Source organism: Drosophila sechellia, chromosome 3L (genome assembly GCF_004382195.2).
Source record: "Drosophila sechellia strain sech25 chromosome 3L, ASM438219v1, whole genome shotgun sequence".
NCBI classification, from domain to species: domain Eukaryota; kingdom Metazoa; phylum Arthropoda; class Insecta; order Diptera; family Drosophilidae; genus Drosophila; species Drosophila sechellia.
In genome coordinates this window covers 7,915,364-7,932,961 of record NC_045951.1, presented here as the reverse complement: position 1 = coordinate 7,932,961, position 17,598 = coordinate 7,915,364, and the positions used below count along the sequence as shown (strand labels likewise).

The following is a 17,598-nucleotide window of genomic DNA, read 5'->3' as shown; positions in this document are numbered from 1 at the left end:
AGTACGATCTAGCCACAGTCACACATCAGTTTCTTATATATGCAAATGATTATACGGTTCCGTTTTATTGTATAATTCAACTACATATATTTCGATTTGCCGAAACGCTCACGACGCTCGTCTGTCTGCTACTGAGGTCCGCCTATAGCTCTGAGGCGTTTTATTCAAAATAATTTCGAAAATAAAATAAAGAGAGCACATCGGTGTTGTTTTTGCCATAGAACATACGAAAATTCGGAGCGTTAACTCGTGGGAAATAAATCAAAAATAAGGGAGAAGATTGAGGATGAGGGTGTATGTAGTACGACTTCTATACGATTCTTCTCCCATTCTCCATTCCACTTCTCGAAAATAATTTTGTGCGTGCCGTTCCATGCGATTCTTGCAATTGACGCAAATGTCCAAAGACTATTTGGATTATTCGCCAATCCATATCAAAGTATTTTTATTGGATTTTTTATGAATGTTTGAACCCAGGCACTTGTTGGTGGAACATGGAGCGTGACCGTCTGTCTGTTTGCCTTATATTTTGGCGGAGGGCCAAGCAAAAGCAGCCCATCTAATTGATGCCCTCGTGTGAGATTTTATATATCTTTCTATGGATTGAGATGGTATATATCCAGTAAGGGGGATCTGACTTCAATGGACGACGTGTTGATGGAGAGTTTTGTGATGAATATCATAAGTGGATTTTTTCAATGGCTCAAAATGAGATGCAAATGCAAATAATTCATATCTATAACACTGGAGAAGCTCCTTAAACCACATAAAACCTAAAACACCAATACTAATTATAGATATGAATTATTTGAGCCTATAAGTATACAAGTGCGCAATTTTCCCCCAATGATTGTACTTTTTCCCTGATCCACAAAAACAATCGACTATCCTTGACATTTACAATAGAAATTTCATTATCCAATCATAAAATAATTAAGTCTCATATACATATGCAAATCCACAATGATGTAATGCAGCCGCTCCAAGTACTGATTAGATAAAATCTACTGTTGGAACTGTGTTTTTCCCCAAACTCTGACGATTTCAGGTAACCCTGGGTAACAGGTGTAATGGCGAAAAACTACAAACACAATTATATCATTCTGGGTCCTATTGTACCTGAACTCTTCGGAACATTCCGGTGGGCTTGTCCTGTTTGGATTTGCAATAGTTCCGGATGAATTTGGGGCTCCCGAGGAGCAGACACTTGTTAAGGAGCATTTCACATTACTTTCGCGTCGAATGTTGCCCGCTTTTCGGCGCCAGACAATCGATTTTCTTTGCTATGCGAGTAGAGTAAGCGGCAGTGGTTTTCGACTTGACGACTTTCACTTTGAGACAGTTTTCACCCAGAACTGGGATATTAACGCCTGGGCGCTGGTGTCCCTTATGCGACCTTAACATGCACGCGATGAACTCCCAACTGAAAGGAGTGTCACGGTCTAACAGTTAGCGAAAGCTTTTTAAAGGGGCTGACCACCCTTCGGTGGGAATAACTCCCCCGTTTTAGTGTGCCAAAAAGCTCCTAAAGAAAGCTTTTGTTTTTGGGTACCATTTTAGGCGGCGAGTTCATTGCCTGGTAATGCTAAAGGTTATTAGCTCTGATTTCCCCAGTGTCTAGAACATATTTTATAAAATCTCACCTTAATGACGGCTGCATTCTCCTCCGTTTTGACACCATCCATCTCCAATCGATTTCTCATCGCCGACGCACCCTTGCTTTCTTGATAGTCTATATCTCCGGCCTGCAAACGTTTCATCTCCGCCGAATTGCTGGTGGCCTGCTCGGAACTGAAGCCATCGGTGACCACCTTGGTCTTGGACTCGGTCTTCATGCTCTTCTCCTGAAACTTGATCGTGTCGATTGTCTTACTCGACCCGCTCAGCCCACTGGCACTCAGCTGGGCGGCGGTGGGATGGGTGAGATTGAGGCCGCTGCCAAAGTGGTTATGCGGGCAGTCGTCGTCATCCGGCAGGGTCACGATCACATTGCTGTCATCGTCGTCCACCAGGTTCTCGAACGAGGCGCGAAGTCTGTCGAGAGAAAATATTTGAGAAATGGGTTAACAAGCTGAAGCTCAAATACACAGACGCTTCTGAGGTCAGGGAATGTCCAATTAACGTCTTAATGTCATATGATATTAGAATATCTAAGGTATTACAAAGAATACTATGCGGCGATCGAGTAAATTCATAACTATTAATTTTCGGTGTAATTCTAAAGTTCAGAACCAGTTTTTAATTTATAAGATACACTTGGTTAGCATATGAAATAAGTTCCAGTTACCAACGACAACATCATAAGAATTTCCACAGCATGTGTCACTATCACTAATGATTGACTATCTAAATAGATAGGCAGAACTGAAGTTTGCGACTAGTCACTATTTAATTGTGGAAAATTCCGACTCCCCCCGAGGGCCACATAATGATCACTTACTTTTTTTGCAGCTGGGTGATTTTGTCCTGGCTACTGAGACCCCTGAGATCGTCGATTGACGGATGGGCGGATGTGAGTTTGGGTGCCAGCCGGCTCGTCGTCGTCGTCTGGGACATCGTGCTGGGGGCTGTGATCGCCGAGGCTGAGGTGGTGCTAATGGATCCAGGTCCGCCGGTGATCCGCTCCTTGGCCAGATCGTTGATTTCCGACATGGACTTCTGGATGTTTGTGAGATCGCGCTTGATTTCCGCCGCCTTCATCTCTGATGAGGTGGACAGAGCCTGGGTGGTTGAAGAGCTGGAGGATGAGGAGGTTATGTGGTGGTGCAGGCGCTGAGACTTCTTCTCCACCCGCGTCGTTGTGCTGCTGCTGCTGTTGACAACCTGCAGTGCAAACAACAGACGAATACAATTATAGAAAGTTGAGTTATTTTCTGCCTGAGACTCATAGGCGGAAAAATGCGAGGAATTTGTGGCGTACAGAGACATATTTTCCCCTCAGCTCTGTGCAAATATTATATAGATATTCGTATATGTATGTATTTTTGTGAATATGCTCTAACGTCTGGCGCTATCTGCACTCGCATTTTATGGGCCCGGGTGCTTAACTTGGTCTTTATAAATCAAATGAGCCATTTGTTTTGGGATCGACGTACAATATGTGCATGGAGCTTACCTATAAAAAAATATATGGATGGGCCTCACTATCTAAATTCCTCAATTGTGATAACTAACCAAATGCTTTATGGCACATGAAAAGAAATCTATTTGAATAGGGATTTGCCTTGAAAAAGGTTCGGCAAGCGTTACTTCATTGATCAGTTCTTAGATTGGTTATTAAAAGCCATTGACCCTAGGTCAGTAAACTTGGCGATGCTCTCATCAAGACTTAATTAGTTAGACATCACTTCCTAATAGTGTTGTGTCGTTCGTGAACGAACGAACTAAATTGAACTATTCACCAAACTGAACGAACGAACTAGGTCTGCCTTTATAGTTCAATATAGTTCGATAGTTCAATTTAGTTCACTTAGTTCAATATAGTTCACTTAGTTCACGTCGTTCATTTTGATCTCTTACCCTGATCGTTCGTTCGTTGTTCACTTAGTTCGATAGGTCGGTCTGAGTTCACTTAGTTCGATAGGTCGGTCTGAGTTCACTTAGTTCGATAGGTCGGTCTGAGTTCACTTAGTTCGATAGGTTGGTCTTAGTTCATTTAGTTCGAAAGTTCGCTTATCGAATAAGCTGATTAATTTTCGAATACATTTAAAACTACGGCTTACAAGTTTGTGCGTATCTATGGCTTCAAAACGAAAGCATAGCAAAGTTTGGAATTTCTTTGATTCAGTGGATGAGAAGAGTGCTAAATGCAAATACTGCAAAACTGTGCTTAGTGTGGCTGGTGGATCGCAAGGAAACTTATCGCGTCACCTTAAAAATAACCACCCAGCAGCTTTGGAGGAAACAAAGCGCCAAACCAATGAAAGCCGACAGGAAGCAAATGTAAACATAATATTTTGATTTATTCATTTAAGTAGGCTTACTAAATTCTTGATTTCTTTTAACATAGACTCCTCAGATAATTGGACCCCAACAGCAAGTAATAACTTCGTTCATTCAACGACCACCGGCTGCCGGGAAAGCTGAGAAAATTGATAGGCAACTAGTTCGTATGATTGCAAAAGGTCATCATGCATTGCGAATTGTAGAAGAGCCTGATTTCAAGCAGCTCATAGATGATGTGTCTAATTGCCCCGGATACAAGATGCCCACTCGAAAAACGCTGTCCAACGTGCTTCTTCCAAAGCTTCGGGACGAAATTGTTGGTAGCGTCAAAGAAAAAATGGAGCTGGCATCTGCAGTTTGTTTGACAACGGATTGTTGGACCTCTCTTGCAAATGAAAGTTATATTGCTGTTACAGCTCATTTTATTGAGAGTGAGGCAACTGTTATGAGCTCACATATGATTGCTCGCATGCAATTGAATAAATAATATTAATTTTCAATGACAGCATTGTATGAAATAAATTCATAACATTTTTTTTTTTTGAAGCACCTTTAAGCAAGTTTAAAAAATGAACGATTGAACTAAATGAACGACCTAGTTCATTGATTTTAAACGAACGAACGAACTTATTCCTCAAATTGAACTAGGATTACCCAACACTACTTCCTAATAGTATGTATTAATACTTATAATATATATTGATTTTATTCTCAGCTTTGACATTCATAACTTTCTAGGAAAAACCCAAGGAAGGCGATTTTCTATTTATGGTTTTGTTTGCTGAAAAGCCGCAGCTCGAAACGTTTTGACAAATGTTCGCGTATTATGAATCAAATCTAATTTTGGCCAGGTTTCTGGCGTCTGCCATCAAGAATTGAGCGAAGAAGAAGCCCCAAGAGTCAAACAAGTTGAACATTTGAACGTTGATATATACAAGTGTGTGGGCTGCGATCGGTTTTATAAGGCGTTCTTCTGGTTGGGCAATAAAACATGTGCACACACATAAATCGAGAGCGATTTGAATTGGCGTTACGCATACGACATGTTGGCCAAAGCGAACAGCAAACATTTCGCACCCCAGTCGGCTGACATAAACTTATCGGTAAGGTAACACATTCAAGTACCCCTGATCAATAAATATTTTTCCCTTACAAGTGCGCAGGGTGATGGAGTTTTGCTTGGACACGAAATCAAAAGATTAGATATCACTTGTGTTTCTTTTTTCCGCCGATTTCTGCGTCATTTACTAAATTATCACAATGATGTTTTGTTCGAGAATCGGTCGGACTAACCTTCGTAGATCGCTGGTTTTAGATCAGAGTTGGCAACTTCTTTGAAAACTCCGTCGACTTCAATTGAATTTCATATTACGTATACGCCTCCGTTTTGATAAAGCACTTAACTCGGACATATACATATAAACGTATGCGAGCGTTTATATGTCTGAATAATCAGGTTGGGATGAGGGGCTTATCAGACACAGACACACACGGCTGTAGAAAATATGTAAAAGTATATTTTCATATAGACTTTACTTTCTGCGCTACACAATTTTCAACTTGCAGGACTTTTACTTTTTTCACTCACTGACTTTTTCACTTTTCGTTGGTATTCTCTTTACTACTTTCGTTGTTCGTGGTGTGATTGGGTTTTATTTATTTGTGCAATACTGATAACAAAGAGAGTTCGTTTAATTGTTCGTTAATGGACAAAAAACCGACGATTCTTTGCTCATTGATTTCGTTTCGGTACTCGCATAGGAGAAAATTATTATAAAGTTAATTTGTATTATTTCTTCTTTTTTTTCGACGGCACACACGCTAGCAAAAAAGAACTACAGCAAAATTATTTCCGCCTCGGCTGAGTGTTTTTGCAATAGTATTTCTTGGATTTCTTAGCGCGGTGCTGGTTCGTTCGTTTCGTTAACTAAAATAAAAATGAGCGCCGAGCACGAAATTTCTAGCTCCACAGGCACGGGCAGCGTGGGAGCTTGGCAGCTCGAGAGCTTTTTCAGCGCGGTTGCGTCGCTGCCGGCGTCGTTATAAAGTGCGATCGACGAAATGCACTGAGCGAAAAAGTTAAGTTTGTATTCGGAAATACATAGATATAAAATAAAGGTGCTTTTTACATTTGCAATTAGGGAGCATAAGGCCATAAAATGCTAAGATAACGATGATTCAGTGACTATTTACTATACAATTCTCATGCTATGCAAATTTGAAAACAAATTTTGCAAATACTACAAACAAAGTTGCTCAAATTTGCGTTCCGTGTAAGAAGAGAGACAGTGAGTGAGGAACAGAGACAACTAAGCAGCTAAATGGCAACACATGGTTTAGCTTTTTAGCGTATGAGTTTTTGCGACAGAGGAATTCTAGGAAATCAAATTGTAAATACAAGTCTGTGCGGCTCTCCCCCAGCTTTTTTGTTGTTGGGTTCGTGTGTGTTTATGTTCGCCGTGTTTCCCTTCGCTTAATCTTTAATTTATGCCGTGAATAATTTGCATTTCCATAATTCAGGCTGCCAAGTCGGGTTCGATCCGCGTTTGTGTACGGATGTCTAAGCTTTTCAAGCTTGAGCTTCTCTAATTAACGAGTTCTCGGCTTGCGGTCGATTTGTAGTTCGTTCCTTCGGATTTTCTGACTCGAGATACTTTGTGATTGTATCTCTTTCTGCTCATTTCAATTTGCGATGTTTACTTTTCTGATTAGCACGCGACGTTTTATTGGGAGAGCGAGCTAAAGAGCTTTGTTTTGCTTTTATTTAGTATCTGAATAATTGAGTGCTAATATATGCATAATTATTCAGCAAATTTGCTTAGCCTTTATAATATTCTAATTATTATTGAGACCGTTGGGCTTGTCTAATAGAAATAAATGGGCTTTAAATGTATTTAAACAATATTATGGCACTGGTTTTATTGTTTGTTTGCTATTTTTATTTATTTATTTTGGCTTTAAGAAGATTCGATCCCACATTTCAGGTATTTGTTTTTCGCAACCTAAAGTTTGGGTAAAGATCTTAGACAAAGTAATTTCAAATCATATCCCGCGTCATGGCAGTTTATTCATTTGGTTTACCTCAACCATTTCTACGAAAGTCAAATCATATCGCAAAATTGGCTTGCTAACCATCTAAAATAAAGCTTATTTCCTGGGAAAACTTAAATTGGCATGCTACTCAAAGAGAACCAATTCGCCGAAGCAGTGTGAATTTGTGTTTTTTCTATTGAATGAATGAATTTGGCGCTTATATTATTATTATTATATGATCACAGCAAACTAACAGTAATCACATCGCAATGAAGATGCTTGTTGAACTTGGACCAGAAACACACCATCTCAGTCACAACCAGGATGTGCACAGATAAGCAAGTGAGCCGGCGAATTCAGCACGATTCACGAATAACAAATAGAGATCCGGGGAACGGGTGACCAATGGAACCAGCCGGAATTGGAAGCACTCTGCTCTGCTGACGTAGAATTCGATGGCGACGAAGTGTGCCGGCTGCCGGCAAGTGACTCAGCCTCCATTTAAAGCGAGTCAATAAGAGACCCCAAGAAGAAGACTGCGGAGAATTTGTTTTTGTTTGGATACCCTAGACTGTGTGGGGTACGTTCATTTTGGTGGTTCGTTTTAATTGCAAAAATAATAATTGCAAGAATTTAATAGAAATAGTATATTTGCAGCTCATTAAAGACAGGCTAGCCTTATGTGGATAATTAATTTAAAAGGAAATATAGTATGCAAGATGCATTTCATATTCTTCTTTCTGTTACAAGTTATATCCATTTTAAATATTTATTACTAATAATTTCAAACAACAAAAGATACATTAAGAGTATGTCGAATTCCATAACCCCGACAGTAGCAATCTATCTCATTTGCTTGTGTAAGGGACAAAACATTTGCGACAGTCATTGCAGCGCTTAACTAGCGCGCAAAATGTGTCATAAAATTATTACAAAAGCGAATTATTTCTCTGTCTAACTCATTATAAACTGTCAAGTTCTAATTTAGTAAATTAAATAAAGCGGGAATAAAGCTCGACCAGGTCAGGGGCTATTTTTAGGGGTATGAATGGTCAGGAGCATAGGAACTTTTCTATCAAAATCGATTTCCATCAGGTCAAAACTATTTCTATGTCTACAGATCAGATAGTGCGTGATATCAAAAATGTAAAATGTTGATGGACAATCCAAATAACAAATTGCAAATGGCTCAGTATCTATTTTTAGCGGATAAAAACTGTCGACTATTAGATTGCCAGCATTCTTATCGAAATGAAAGCGGGGAAAAAAAAAAAATGCAAAGATTAAAACGTGTGCTGGCTATGCAAATTCTAGTGAAAACCCAATTCTCGTATCTAATCTATTCGAATCGTAAAACCGAAGCATAAACAACTTGTTAACAGGTCATTAAAACGTTTAAAAAATATTTGCGGCACGTTTTGTACTGCCTTTTGCCGCAACTCTCCCCTCAACTAAATTGTTCAATAATTGTTTGAATGCTTATTTATGTAGCTACAACTCAATCAAGCCGGGCAAATAATAAATACGTGATTAATAAAACCGATTTTGTTTGCCCAGCAGCCAGAACGTCGCCAGCGGGGCTATGAAATACGAAAGGGTAATCTTATCATGACGAATGGTTTCCAATGCAAGGGCGTTGAGTTCATCATAGAACTGAGGATCGGTTATCAAGTGTTAACCTGTAGACTTATCGATGGAGCCGCACCACCGAAAGGTACTGGAGATTAGGGGGGTTCCTTAAGTAATGCGTTAAAAATAGCGGCATTATGCGAGCTCTACTAGATTCCAAACGGTTCACTTCAGATATCTGAGCTGATGACCACGGCTGCGTCAGATTCTATTTTGTCTAACCGGTGTTCCTGGTAAAGGTATGCCTAAATAATACTATCAGTAGGTAAAAACTAGGAAATAAGTGGCTTATCTCTTAAATATATTACTGCAAAAGTGATCCTCGCATTATTTATATATTATCGAAACCTACCTGTTGTGATGTGGATGTGGACTGGTGTGAGGTTTCCTTAAGACTACTGCATGAACTAGAGCTGGTGTTGATTTGCCTGCCATTCGCGATGCTGTGGTGTCCAGCACCACCCACTCCACCGCCCACCACGGATCCATTCAAGGTCGTTGGAGTTAGGGTGCTTATGGCGCTGCTACTGCCAAGTGGCTGCGGTGAGCTGTTCTTCTTGTGGAAATTCTCGATCAGCGAGGTGGGTGGACTCAGCACCCCACTTGGCGAGCTATCCGAGAAGTCTGTCATCTGTGGAGTTAACAAAAATAATTAAATTAAATTAAATAGTGGCAAAACATGTTTCTTGTATGTTAAAAGGTATAATACAACTGCATTGCCGACAAATCGCACATCTTCAATTCAAACGTCTTGCTGATAAGCAGCCAGCATACAGAAATTTTGGATTCCCCATGAAGTAATAAAATATTCATACAATTTATGTGCCATTAAAACACTTTATATGGTTAACACGTTCCATTCAATGAGATTTATGTGTTGTATTTATTGATTGGCTGTTTAAATGGGAATTCTTCAAATTGCATGCATCCATGACTTTTAATTAAGTATTTACTTGGAAGAATTTCTTTTTTCAGTTAAGTAGATTACCATAAATACACTTAGAATTACAAATTCACGGATCTTCACAACCAGGTGTGCCTACAATCAATATTTTTTGGTTACTTAATGCTGCAGCTTTAGATAAAACTAGGGCTGACCATGAAAAAACTGAACAAGGCCGTGAGTTTTAGCGGTTAGATAAATGGACTTTAAATGGATTTAAAACCGACAAGGCGCAGCATAAGTTCTGGTTGATTCGGTGGATTCAGGTTGATTTATATTCCCTGGTTTGCATTTGCGTGTTTTGCAATTACAAATTTGCATAAATACAATACGGTGATTTATCTGCGTTTGCTTGAAACGAAATTAATTTTTCTGCAATGCGATTTGTGAAATTCGATTGGCGCGTGGGTTGTGTTTATTACCATTTAAATCATACGACGGGTGTGTTTTGTAGTGTATTTTGCGTGTGGGAAGCACGAGACCATTTTTAGTAAATACAGCAGCGGTTATAATAATATCATCCGAAAGCAATAATGGGCATATTGGATGATTCATATCGCATTATTTGACATGCTTTATGAAATTTATTATAAATTAAAGAGCTACTATATTTGCATAAATTATAATTTCAATCAATAATTGCGCAATTCTTTCAAACGCGTAAACCGTTACCAAGCAAACCAGAGAGAAAGCTTAGCTCCAAGCTTTTTCGTTGTTTGCTGCTCAGCGGTAACTTGCGTATCTAACGCTCTATTCCGCTAGAAACCTCCCAACACTCATTCCACTCTCTTTGGAACTCGATATGCCGTGCCACTTACAACACTGCTTACTGCGCAGGGCTGGCATAATAAATCAGCTATCAGCTGGAGTAATTGGTTATTTTTTTGTTGTGCGCTGGCTGAAAGAAAAAATCGCAGAGCCAGTGTTTTGCTGCCGATTTAAACTCCGAAACACCAGCAAATAGTCGGCTACTTGCGGTGGAACCCACGGTAACGATGGTTCAAGTGGGCAAACGGATTTGCAACCTGCTTTTGCTGGCCACTGCGATGGCGTCAGCATATGCCGACGTCACAACGCAAAACGCTCTGTTGGGTGGAAGTAAGAAACACAAGGAGACCAGCCCCGATAATTCAGTTGGCGCTGCTATATCGCCCAATTTGGTGTGCCACAAGATGCTGAGGCACGTGTTCGAAAACGCCACGCCGCGGGATGAGCAGCAAGCGGGTGTGTTCGAGGAGTACAAGCCACCGCCGGATGCGGTGGAGCCCCTGGAGGAGGAGGCCTATCTTTGGAACTGCCTACAGGCTTGCTGCGAAAAGCCCCGGAATGGCAGCAGTGCCTGCAATGTGGTCCTCGTCTTTAAGGCCAAATGCTACCATATCCGATGCCAGAGCAACGAGGCCTGCTTGCCCAAGCTCAGGGTTCGGATGCCCAACGAAAAGGTTCAGATGGTACTGGTCAATCCACTGGGCGACGCCACCTGGCCACAGCTCCTCAAGGCGGAGGCAGCCAAACAGAATGCTGAGATTCTGCCATACGATGAAGCGGCTCTTAATTTCTGGAAGCAGCCCAGAAAGTTGAGCTACCTGGCTCGCAATCAGGTAATTGGATATTGGTTTCTCTCTATATTCCAGATTTTTATTAATCTTATAACATTTCCGTATAGGAAACCCCCGTTTATGAGGACGAAGATTTCCCATTGGCCGACAAGCGAATGAATCAAATGATCTTCCAACCCGACGAAAACGATGTTCTGGCCAACGAAGAGCTCGGTTACTACGATTCGAATGCCAAGTTTACCACCTGCGACATGGAGACACCTTGTCCACCACCGCAACAATGTGTACCACTACAGCCAAATGCCGTGCGAGGAGTGTGCACTTGTCCAGAAGGCTTTGTGTGGAATAAACAGAGGAAGTGCGTAATGGCAGCGGTTCCATATAGCTCATATCTCACCAGCAAGGAGGCAGGACAGCAAGAAGCGGCTGCTAGTGAGAACTCACCGGAGGTATCAGCGCCGCCTTTGAAGGCTGAGCAGAACAAGGATATCGTAGTCTCTGTAATGTCTAAGGAAGTTCGTTTGCCGGAGCAGGAGGTGACCCTAGCGGCGTTTACAGTTCCCGATGAGCAAACCAGCGATACCAAGTACAAATATCTTTGGACACTTATTTCACAACCCAAGGGTCCTATGAATGGCACTATTTCGGATCAGAGCAAATCGAAGGTTAAGCTATCGAATCTCTCGGAGGGACTGTATACTTTTAAAGTCACTGTAACTGGAGACAATGGAACCTTTGGTGAGGCAACTGCCAATGTTACAGTGCTTCCCGAGAATCGAATCAATCAGCCACCACAAGTCATCATTTCGCCGAGGGAGCAGATCATCCGTCAGCCCACCACCAATGCCATACTCGATGGCAGCACCAGCACGGATGATGATAAGATCACCAATTGGCACTGGGAGGTGATCTCGGGACCGATTGGTTACCAACCAGTTTTGCCAGAGGTTAACACACTCCAGTTGGATCTGACTTCGCCGGGAAACTATACCTTCAAGCTAACCGTAACCGATTCAAATAACGTGACCAATTCAACCACTGCCACGATAGCAGTTCTTAAGGAGACGGATTATGCTCCGGTGGCAAATGCCGGCGATGCCGTCATTTTGTATTTGCCCAACAATAATGTCACTCTGAATGGCACAGCCAGTTCGGATGATCACGAGATCGTTGCTTGGGAGTGGACCAAGGATGCTAGCGACGAGGCCAAGGCTGTGGATATGCAGAGAACAAGAACACCATATGTCCAGCTGTCAAATTTGGAGGAGGGCATGTACACTTTTGTTCTAAAAGTAACCGATGGCAGTGGGCAATCGAGTACAGCTAAGGTCCATGTGTTTGTGAAGCCTCCCACGAATTCTCCACCAGTTGCTGAGGCAGGAACCAATACGGTAGGTTTTATTTTAAAGATTATATTTCATTCGTTTTAATATCATCGATTTTACAGACTACTAGCTTGCCCATTAATTGGGTGCTTTTGAATGGCTCCGAATCCAAAGACGATATTGGCATCAAAAGTTATTTATGGAAGCAGCTGAGCGGACCCAATAATGCAGTCATTTTGAAGTCCAACTCATCAGTAAGTACATATATATATCGTTATGTTGGACCTCATGCAATCCCATTTAACCCTACAGATTGCCAATGCCACTTCCCTGACTCTGGGGCTCTATGAGTTCGAGTTAACCGTATCTGATGAAAATAATAACACCGCTACGGACACCACGTGGGTGAAGATTGTTCAAGGTAATCATATCCATAATCTTCAGTAGTTCATAGCTCCTAATTACATTACATACCGTCACCAGAACGCAACGCAGCTCCAATAGCCAACGCCGGTGGAGATCACACCGTCACCCTGCCGGCCACCGCCATCTATTTCAATGGTTCTAAATCCTGGGATGATCTGGCTGTGGTCAAGTATCTTTGGACACGCGACGAGCACAGTCTGGCAGCGGGCGTTATTGTGGCGGATACCGACAAGGAGCCCGTAATGATTGTGAGTAAAGATTTAACTCTAATCCCACTGCGACTTATATTATTAATACAATTTTCCAGTTGACCAATTTAGTACAAGGCCGCTATGTATTCACACTGACTGTGAGCGACGATCAGGGTTTGACCAGTTCAGATACTGTCAGCGTGAATGTCCGTAGCGATCCCAAGCTGTTGAACTTGGTTCAAATGACCCTGCCTATGGGCATCTCTGTGCTCGTACAATCCGAACTGGATTCGGTGGTGCAAAAACTGCAGTTGTTGCTGGGAGATGAGAATAAGATCCAGGTCAGGGAGCTAAAATATGACTTGCATACGGACGCTACTGTCCTGGTCTTCTATGTGAACGATGGAGAGGGTAAGGTATTGGATGGTTTGCAAGTGGAGCGGCAGTTGAGAGCCCAACTGCAGAAGGATGCATCTATACTGGGCGCATTTGCCGTGGATATTCGCACCTCCGTTTGCCAGAATGATTGCTCCGGTCATGGCTCGTGTAATCCCATTACAAGAGCTTGCATATGCGAGGCGTTCTGGATGCCGTCGGCTGGCTTCTTCTTTAATAGCCAGGAGGCGAACTGCGGTAAGTTTAATAATGTTATTTACAGCATTAGGTCGCTAATTTCGTTGTACATTTTTCAGACTGGTCCATATTATATGTGTTTGTTGGTGTGATTGTGGGCTGCCTCTTGCTATCTGGAGTATTTTGGGGCATAGCCTGTGCCTGCAGACAGTCGAAAAAGCCCCGTCTTCGCCAGAAAGTGCAAAAATATTCATTGATTGGTAATAAGGATGAAGAAGCAGCCAATTGTAAGTACCAATTTCATCTTCTCGTAGCGAAGGAGTTATTTATCTATATTTTCAACTGCAGATTCTCGAAACACATCGCTGACGGAATCGGAGACGGATTCCGATGTCCTCTTTGAGACCCGCACCAAGTCCAATGGTCTGGGCAAGCACAAGTCGCACAATTCTCACAGTCATGGACATGGAAGTAGTGGAGGCAGCGGATTTTCCGGCCGGGATGGTCATAAATACGGAACACAAAAGCTGGGCCGCAAGATCAAGGCATAAAAGTATATGCATCAGGATAAGGAGATCAAATATGTGTGTGTTAGTCGATCTACTATACCGTGTGTGTGATATCTATTTGTATTTCTATAATGTACTCGGATCTTTTGTACTTTCCGCAAAACTCGTCTGAAGTCAAGTTGTCTATAAGTTCCTTTACGTGCAATTATTTTAAGTTAAGAGCCATTGTTTATATTATTTTAAGCTGCTGCTGTGCAACAAATATTATTTACAATGTTTATTTCTACTGCGATACTTTTTATGTGTGTATATAGACATAGCTGTTCACAATCAATGAATCAATGTAACAAACGACATGTAACTGCTTAAAAGTGCATTATTACCCACATTAAACGAAACTAATAGATGAAATATGCATTTCTTTGTGGCTGACGGGGAAATCCAATGTCGTTGGTTTAATTTACGAGCGCTTAATCAAGGCAAATGTCATTCAATTCATTTGATCAATCATTAATCACATTTGGCACAGCGTTTGGATAATTTGTATGCAGAGGACATATCAGCAAATCGAATGCTGTATGCATTCAAAAACATTTCTCTTTGGCGGGTACAGCTGGGCATGCCTCTGATGATATTTACACGACTTGTTGACTTATCACTGCTGTTTTTCTGGCAGCTTCTTTACTTTGATCAGATTTTAATTCAAACATTGACGCATTTCCAGCCCACACACAAAAAGACAACACCAAACTAGGCTCCAATGCGGATTTCTTGCCAATTTTTACACAGCAAATAATTCGTTACCCAAAAATTGGTTGATATATATTTTAAGTTTAATTTTCTATCTTATCGGTTTTAATGGGTTCAAATGGTATTTAAAGATTGATATGATAGATATGTTTTAAATATTTTGTTGATGAGTTTAAAAAATCATTTTGACTTGTTAACTGCGAGACAAAAACTGTCACGGCTATCATTTTTTAATACTTTGTGCACACTGGTAATTCTTTTAAGTGTGGCTGTCTGTTACGATTTTTGGCGAAATAACTTAAAGATTCGCTGATTCAGTCCGAGCAGGAGCTTAAGTATTTGCGTGTTTATTATTGATTTTAGCCGGATTTGGCCGGCTCCGCGTGGACCGTCTCCACCGTGCGACACCCACACTTAGCTGCCTGTCACTCGCGACCCATTTTTCACAGCTGGGAGCGGCCAAAAACACGCGATTCACCCATATCCATGTGGCGCCCGTCGCCTGTCGACTGCCACATGTCATGACCATTGTGCCACGTCCTTTGACTCTAATTAGCTCAGGGCTCAGTCGAAGCCAAATCGACCTTCGCCTCTTTTTGCATGTCCTGACTGAAGGTAAGGTTTTTGAACTCTTCACCACCAACCCCACCCACCCACTGCGATTTTCTCGGTATTTAAAGCTCGCTTATATGTTTGTTTTCCCCTCATAAGTCTCAATTAAACGCCACTCGTCTTCGAAGAATGCCTCTGAATTCTTTTCCACGAACTTCTCCGAAATTATGAATTCTTAATTTCTTAATTTGTGATGGCAAACTAATTTGCATGATCTGCGATCTCAGATAGCGCTGATGCCGTCGACAGCTTACAGCTGTCGCAGTTGCTCACATTGTGGGACTGGGCAATAATAATAACGTCTATAGTATTATTCACCGAATCCCTGCAGCAGGTGGCTACTGGTATTATCATTATTATTGTCATTTGTCAAATCAGCCAAAGCAAAAGAGAAAGAAAAAAACCAAGTTTTTTTTAGCTGTTTGTTTTGTTTTAAAGGTGAATTCCTCTGTCGCTTTGAGTTATGATCATTTTGCATAAATTAAGCGAGGGCTTTATTTTGTTTTAAAAATTATAAAACGAAGAACAAATGTTCACACTCAAATCAGACAGTATTTCATAATGGATTTTTGACAGTGGATGATTTATGTGAAACAAAGGGAGATAAATAACGATTTAGACTTGAGATGAATCGCAATTAAATAATTAAGTTGCTATCTAAATTATTCAACAACGGTCCAGGCACTGCTAAACTCCAAATTTTTTTAAATGGTTTAAAATGTTAATTTAAAGATGTCCTCGAGCACTAAGTAAGTTTTTAGAATTCTGGTATTCGATTAACAAAATTCAATTAATAACAATTGAACAAAAATGATTAGTTTTTATATTTAATTCAGTTGTATTGCTTATGAAAAAAATATCAATTCTTGCTGAAGGGTATTCGTTAGTCACTTTAATGCCCCAAGACACAAAACAAACTTGATGATTAGCAAAGTTTTATTGATTTATCAAAGTATTAGTTTTGAAGACTTGTCACAAATTCCGAATCTAAAACCGTTTCAAGGTAGGGATTTTTTCATCACTGTGGATTTGCATATAATTTGCGGTTCACTTTGGTTCAGTTTCGTTTGGCTGTTTCATTAAAAAGTTATAAAACTTCAACAATTAACATAAATAAAAAAAGGGGGGAGACAAAAAACAGAACCCGTAATAGAACATGGAATAATAAAACTGGCTTTTATGTGGGTTTTTTGTTTGATTTTTATGTGATTTAAATTTAAATTGGGCAATGGGATGGGGGTCGGAATTTTAGCAAATATATATATACAAAAAAAAAAAAAAAAAATTGGCACACGAGACAACGCTTGAGTGATTTTTAATGTATTCGTGACAATAATTTTTGGGCGCTGCTGATATGGGGAATACTTTTGGTGGTTTGTGGAAGGGGTTAGGGGTCTTTTTTTGGCTGAATGAGTTGGTGGGTGGGTGGCTGGTAAAGGGGTGCCAGAAGCACCATAAAACGTATTATACTGTCGTTTTATTTGCGTTTTATTATTGTTTAATTAGTCCCTGGCATTCAACTATGAATGCCAAACTTTGTTTGTTTGCTTTGAACAGTAGCATCCTCCAGCCCCCAACCCATTTTGTAGCAACCCCCTTCCCGCTTTTTTTCAACCCAATCCCCCCCACAAACAGAGAGAATTTCTGTCATAAAGCCAGTTTATTGTTCTAGGGCGGCGAATTTCAAATGCAAACGTAGGGGGAAATTGCGAAAAGAAGAAAATGCGAAGAGAGCTCCACAATGTGGGCAGAGTGACATTTCAGGGGAAAAAATAAGAAAACAAAAACTGAGACTGTTTCCAATGGGTCGTAGGTTGAGGTTGTCGTGTGGGCGAGGGCGATAAACAAACTGGAAGTGCAAACACTGACTGCGAAAAGTTGATGAATAGTCTAACCCAAGTGTGAGCTAAGGAAAAAACAAATACAGAAATATTTAAAGGGGTTTGTTAAAAATCCACCATTTTAACTTCAAGAGATAATAGGGTTGTAAAATGTGATTCTTATTGATCGCTTTAACAAACACTCGCTCACAACACTATTGGTTGTCCTTTCAAATATATTAGTAGTATTCATTTTAATTTATGTTTTTCCTGCCTATTAGAT

The 17,598-nt window shown here is 40.8% G+C and overlaps 3 protein-coding genes and 1 long non-coding RNA gene across 12 annotated transcripts in view; 3 read left to right on the top strand and 1 right to left on the bottom strand.

Moving 5' to 3' along the window:
* LOC6604813 (sterile alpha and TIR motif-containing protein 1) overlaps positions 1-17,598 on the bottom strand; it is a 38,403-nt gene that overhangs the window by 7,670 nt on the left and 13,135 nt on the right. For 5 of the 7 annotated variants that reach the window (XM_032718924.1, XM_032718921.1, XM_032718920.1 and 2 more), the window contains 3 exons: positions 8,960-9,238; positions 2,441-2,823; positions 1,644-2,034 (listed from right to left, as the gene is read on the bottom strand). In XM_032718924.1, coding sequence (XP_032574815.1) covers positions 1,644-2,034; positions 2,441-2,823; positions 8,960-9,238 — 1,053 coding nt within the window. Of the gene's footprint in view, positions 1-1,643; positions 2,035-2,440; positions 2,824-5,238; positions 5,440-5,533; positions 5,881-8,959; positions 9,239-17,598 lie in introns of those variants that run through there. The other 2 variants (XM_002029621.2, XM_032718925.1) reach the window with 2 other exon arrangements.
* Positions 3,359-4,604, top strand: LOC116801133 (zinc finger BED domain-containing protein 1-like). Of its 2 annotated transcripts, XR_004361789.1 has the most exons (3): positions 3,359-3,583; positions 3,788-3,942; positions 4,010-4,604. XR_004361789.1 is itself a non-coding variant. In XM_032718933.1 (2 exons), exons 1-2 carry the CDS (start codon positions 3,739-3,741, stop codon positions 4,430-4,432), a joined length of 627 nt encoding a protein of 208 aa, XP_032574824.1. In that variant the 5' UTR covers positions 3,362-3,738; the 3' UTR covers positions 4,433-4,604. The 2 variants fall into 2 exon arrangements, 1 of the variants encoding a protein (XP_032574824.1); XM_032718933.1 differs by having other exon boundaries at positions 3,362-3,942.
* LOC116801135 lies at positions 4,699-8,926 on the top strand. Of its 2 annotated transcripts, XR_004361792.1 has the most exons (3): positions 4,699-5,048; positions 7,224-7,575; positions 7,636-8,926. It is a non-coding gene; the product is annotated as an uncharacterized LOC116801135 (long non-coding RNA). The 2 variants fall into 2 exon arrangements; XR_004361791.1 differs by having other exon boundaries at positions 7,224-8,926.
* LOC6621839 (dyslexia-associated protein KIAA0319-like protein) lies at positions 10,402-14,544 on the top strand. Its single transcript, XM_032718931.1, has 8 exons — positions 10,402-11,151; positions 11,217-12,500; positions 12,557-12,688; positions 12,747-12,855; positions 12,918-13,108; positions 13,168-13,684; positions 13,744-13,911; positions 13,973-14,544. The coding sequence occupies exons 1-8, from the start codon at positions 10,546-10,548 to the stop codon at positions 14,173-14,175; spliced, it is 3,210 nt and encodes a 1,069-aa protein (XP_032574822.1). The 5' UTR covers positions 10,402-10,545; the 3' UTR covers positions 14,176-14,544.

Excerpts from the sequence above, each read along its gene's own strand:
- LOC116801133 (XM_032718933.1), top strand. The coding sequence starts at position 3,739 with ATGGCTTCAAAACGAAAGCATAGCAAAGTTTGGAATTTCTTTGATTCA. Across the intron at positions 3,943-4,009 it reads AAAGCCGACAGGAAGCAAAT|ACTCCTCAGATAATTGGACC; the intron begins GTAAACATAATA and ends CTTTTAACATAG.
- LOC6621839 (XM_032718931.1), top strand. The coding sequence starts at position 10,546 with ATGGTTCAAGTGGGCAAACGGATTTGCAACCTGCTTTTGCTGGCCACT. Across the intron at positions 12,689-12,746 it reads TTTTGAAGTCCAACTCATCA|ATTGCCAATGCCACTTCCCT; the intron begins GTAAGTACATAT and ends TTAACCCTACAG. Across the intron at positions 13,109-13,167 it reads ACAAGGAGCCCGTAATGATT|TTGACCAATTTAGTACAAGG; the intron begins GTGAGTAAAGAT and ends ACAATTTTCCAG.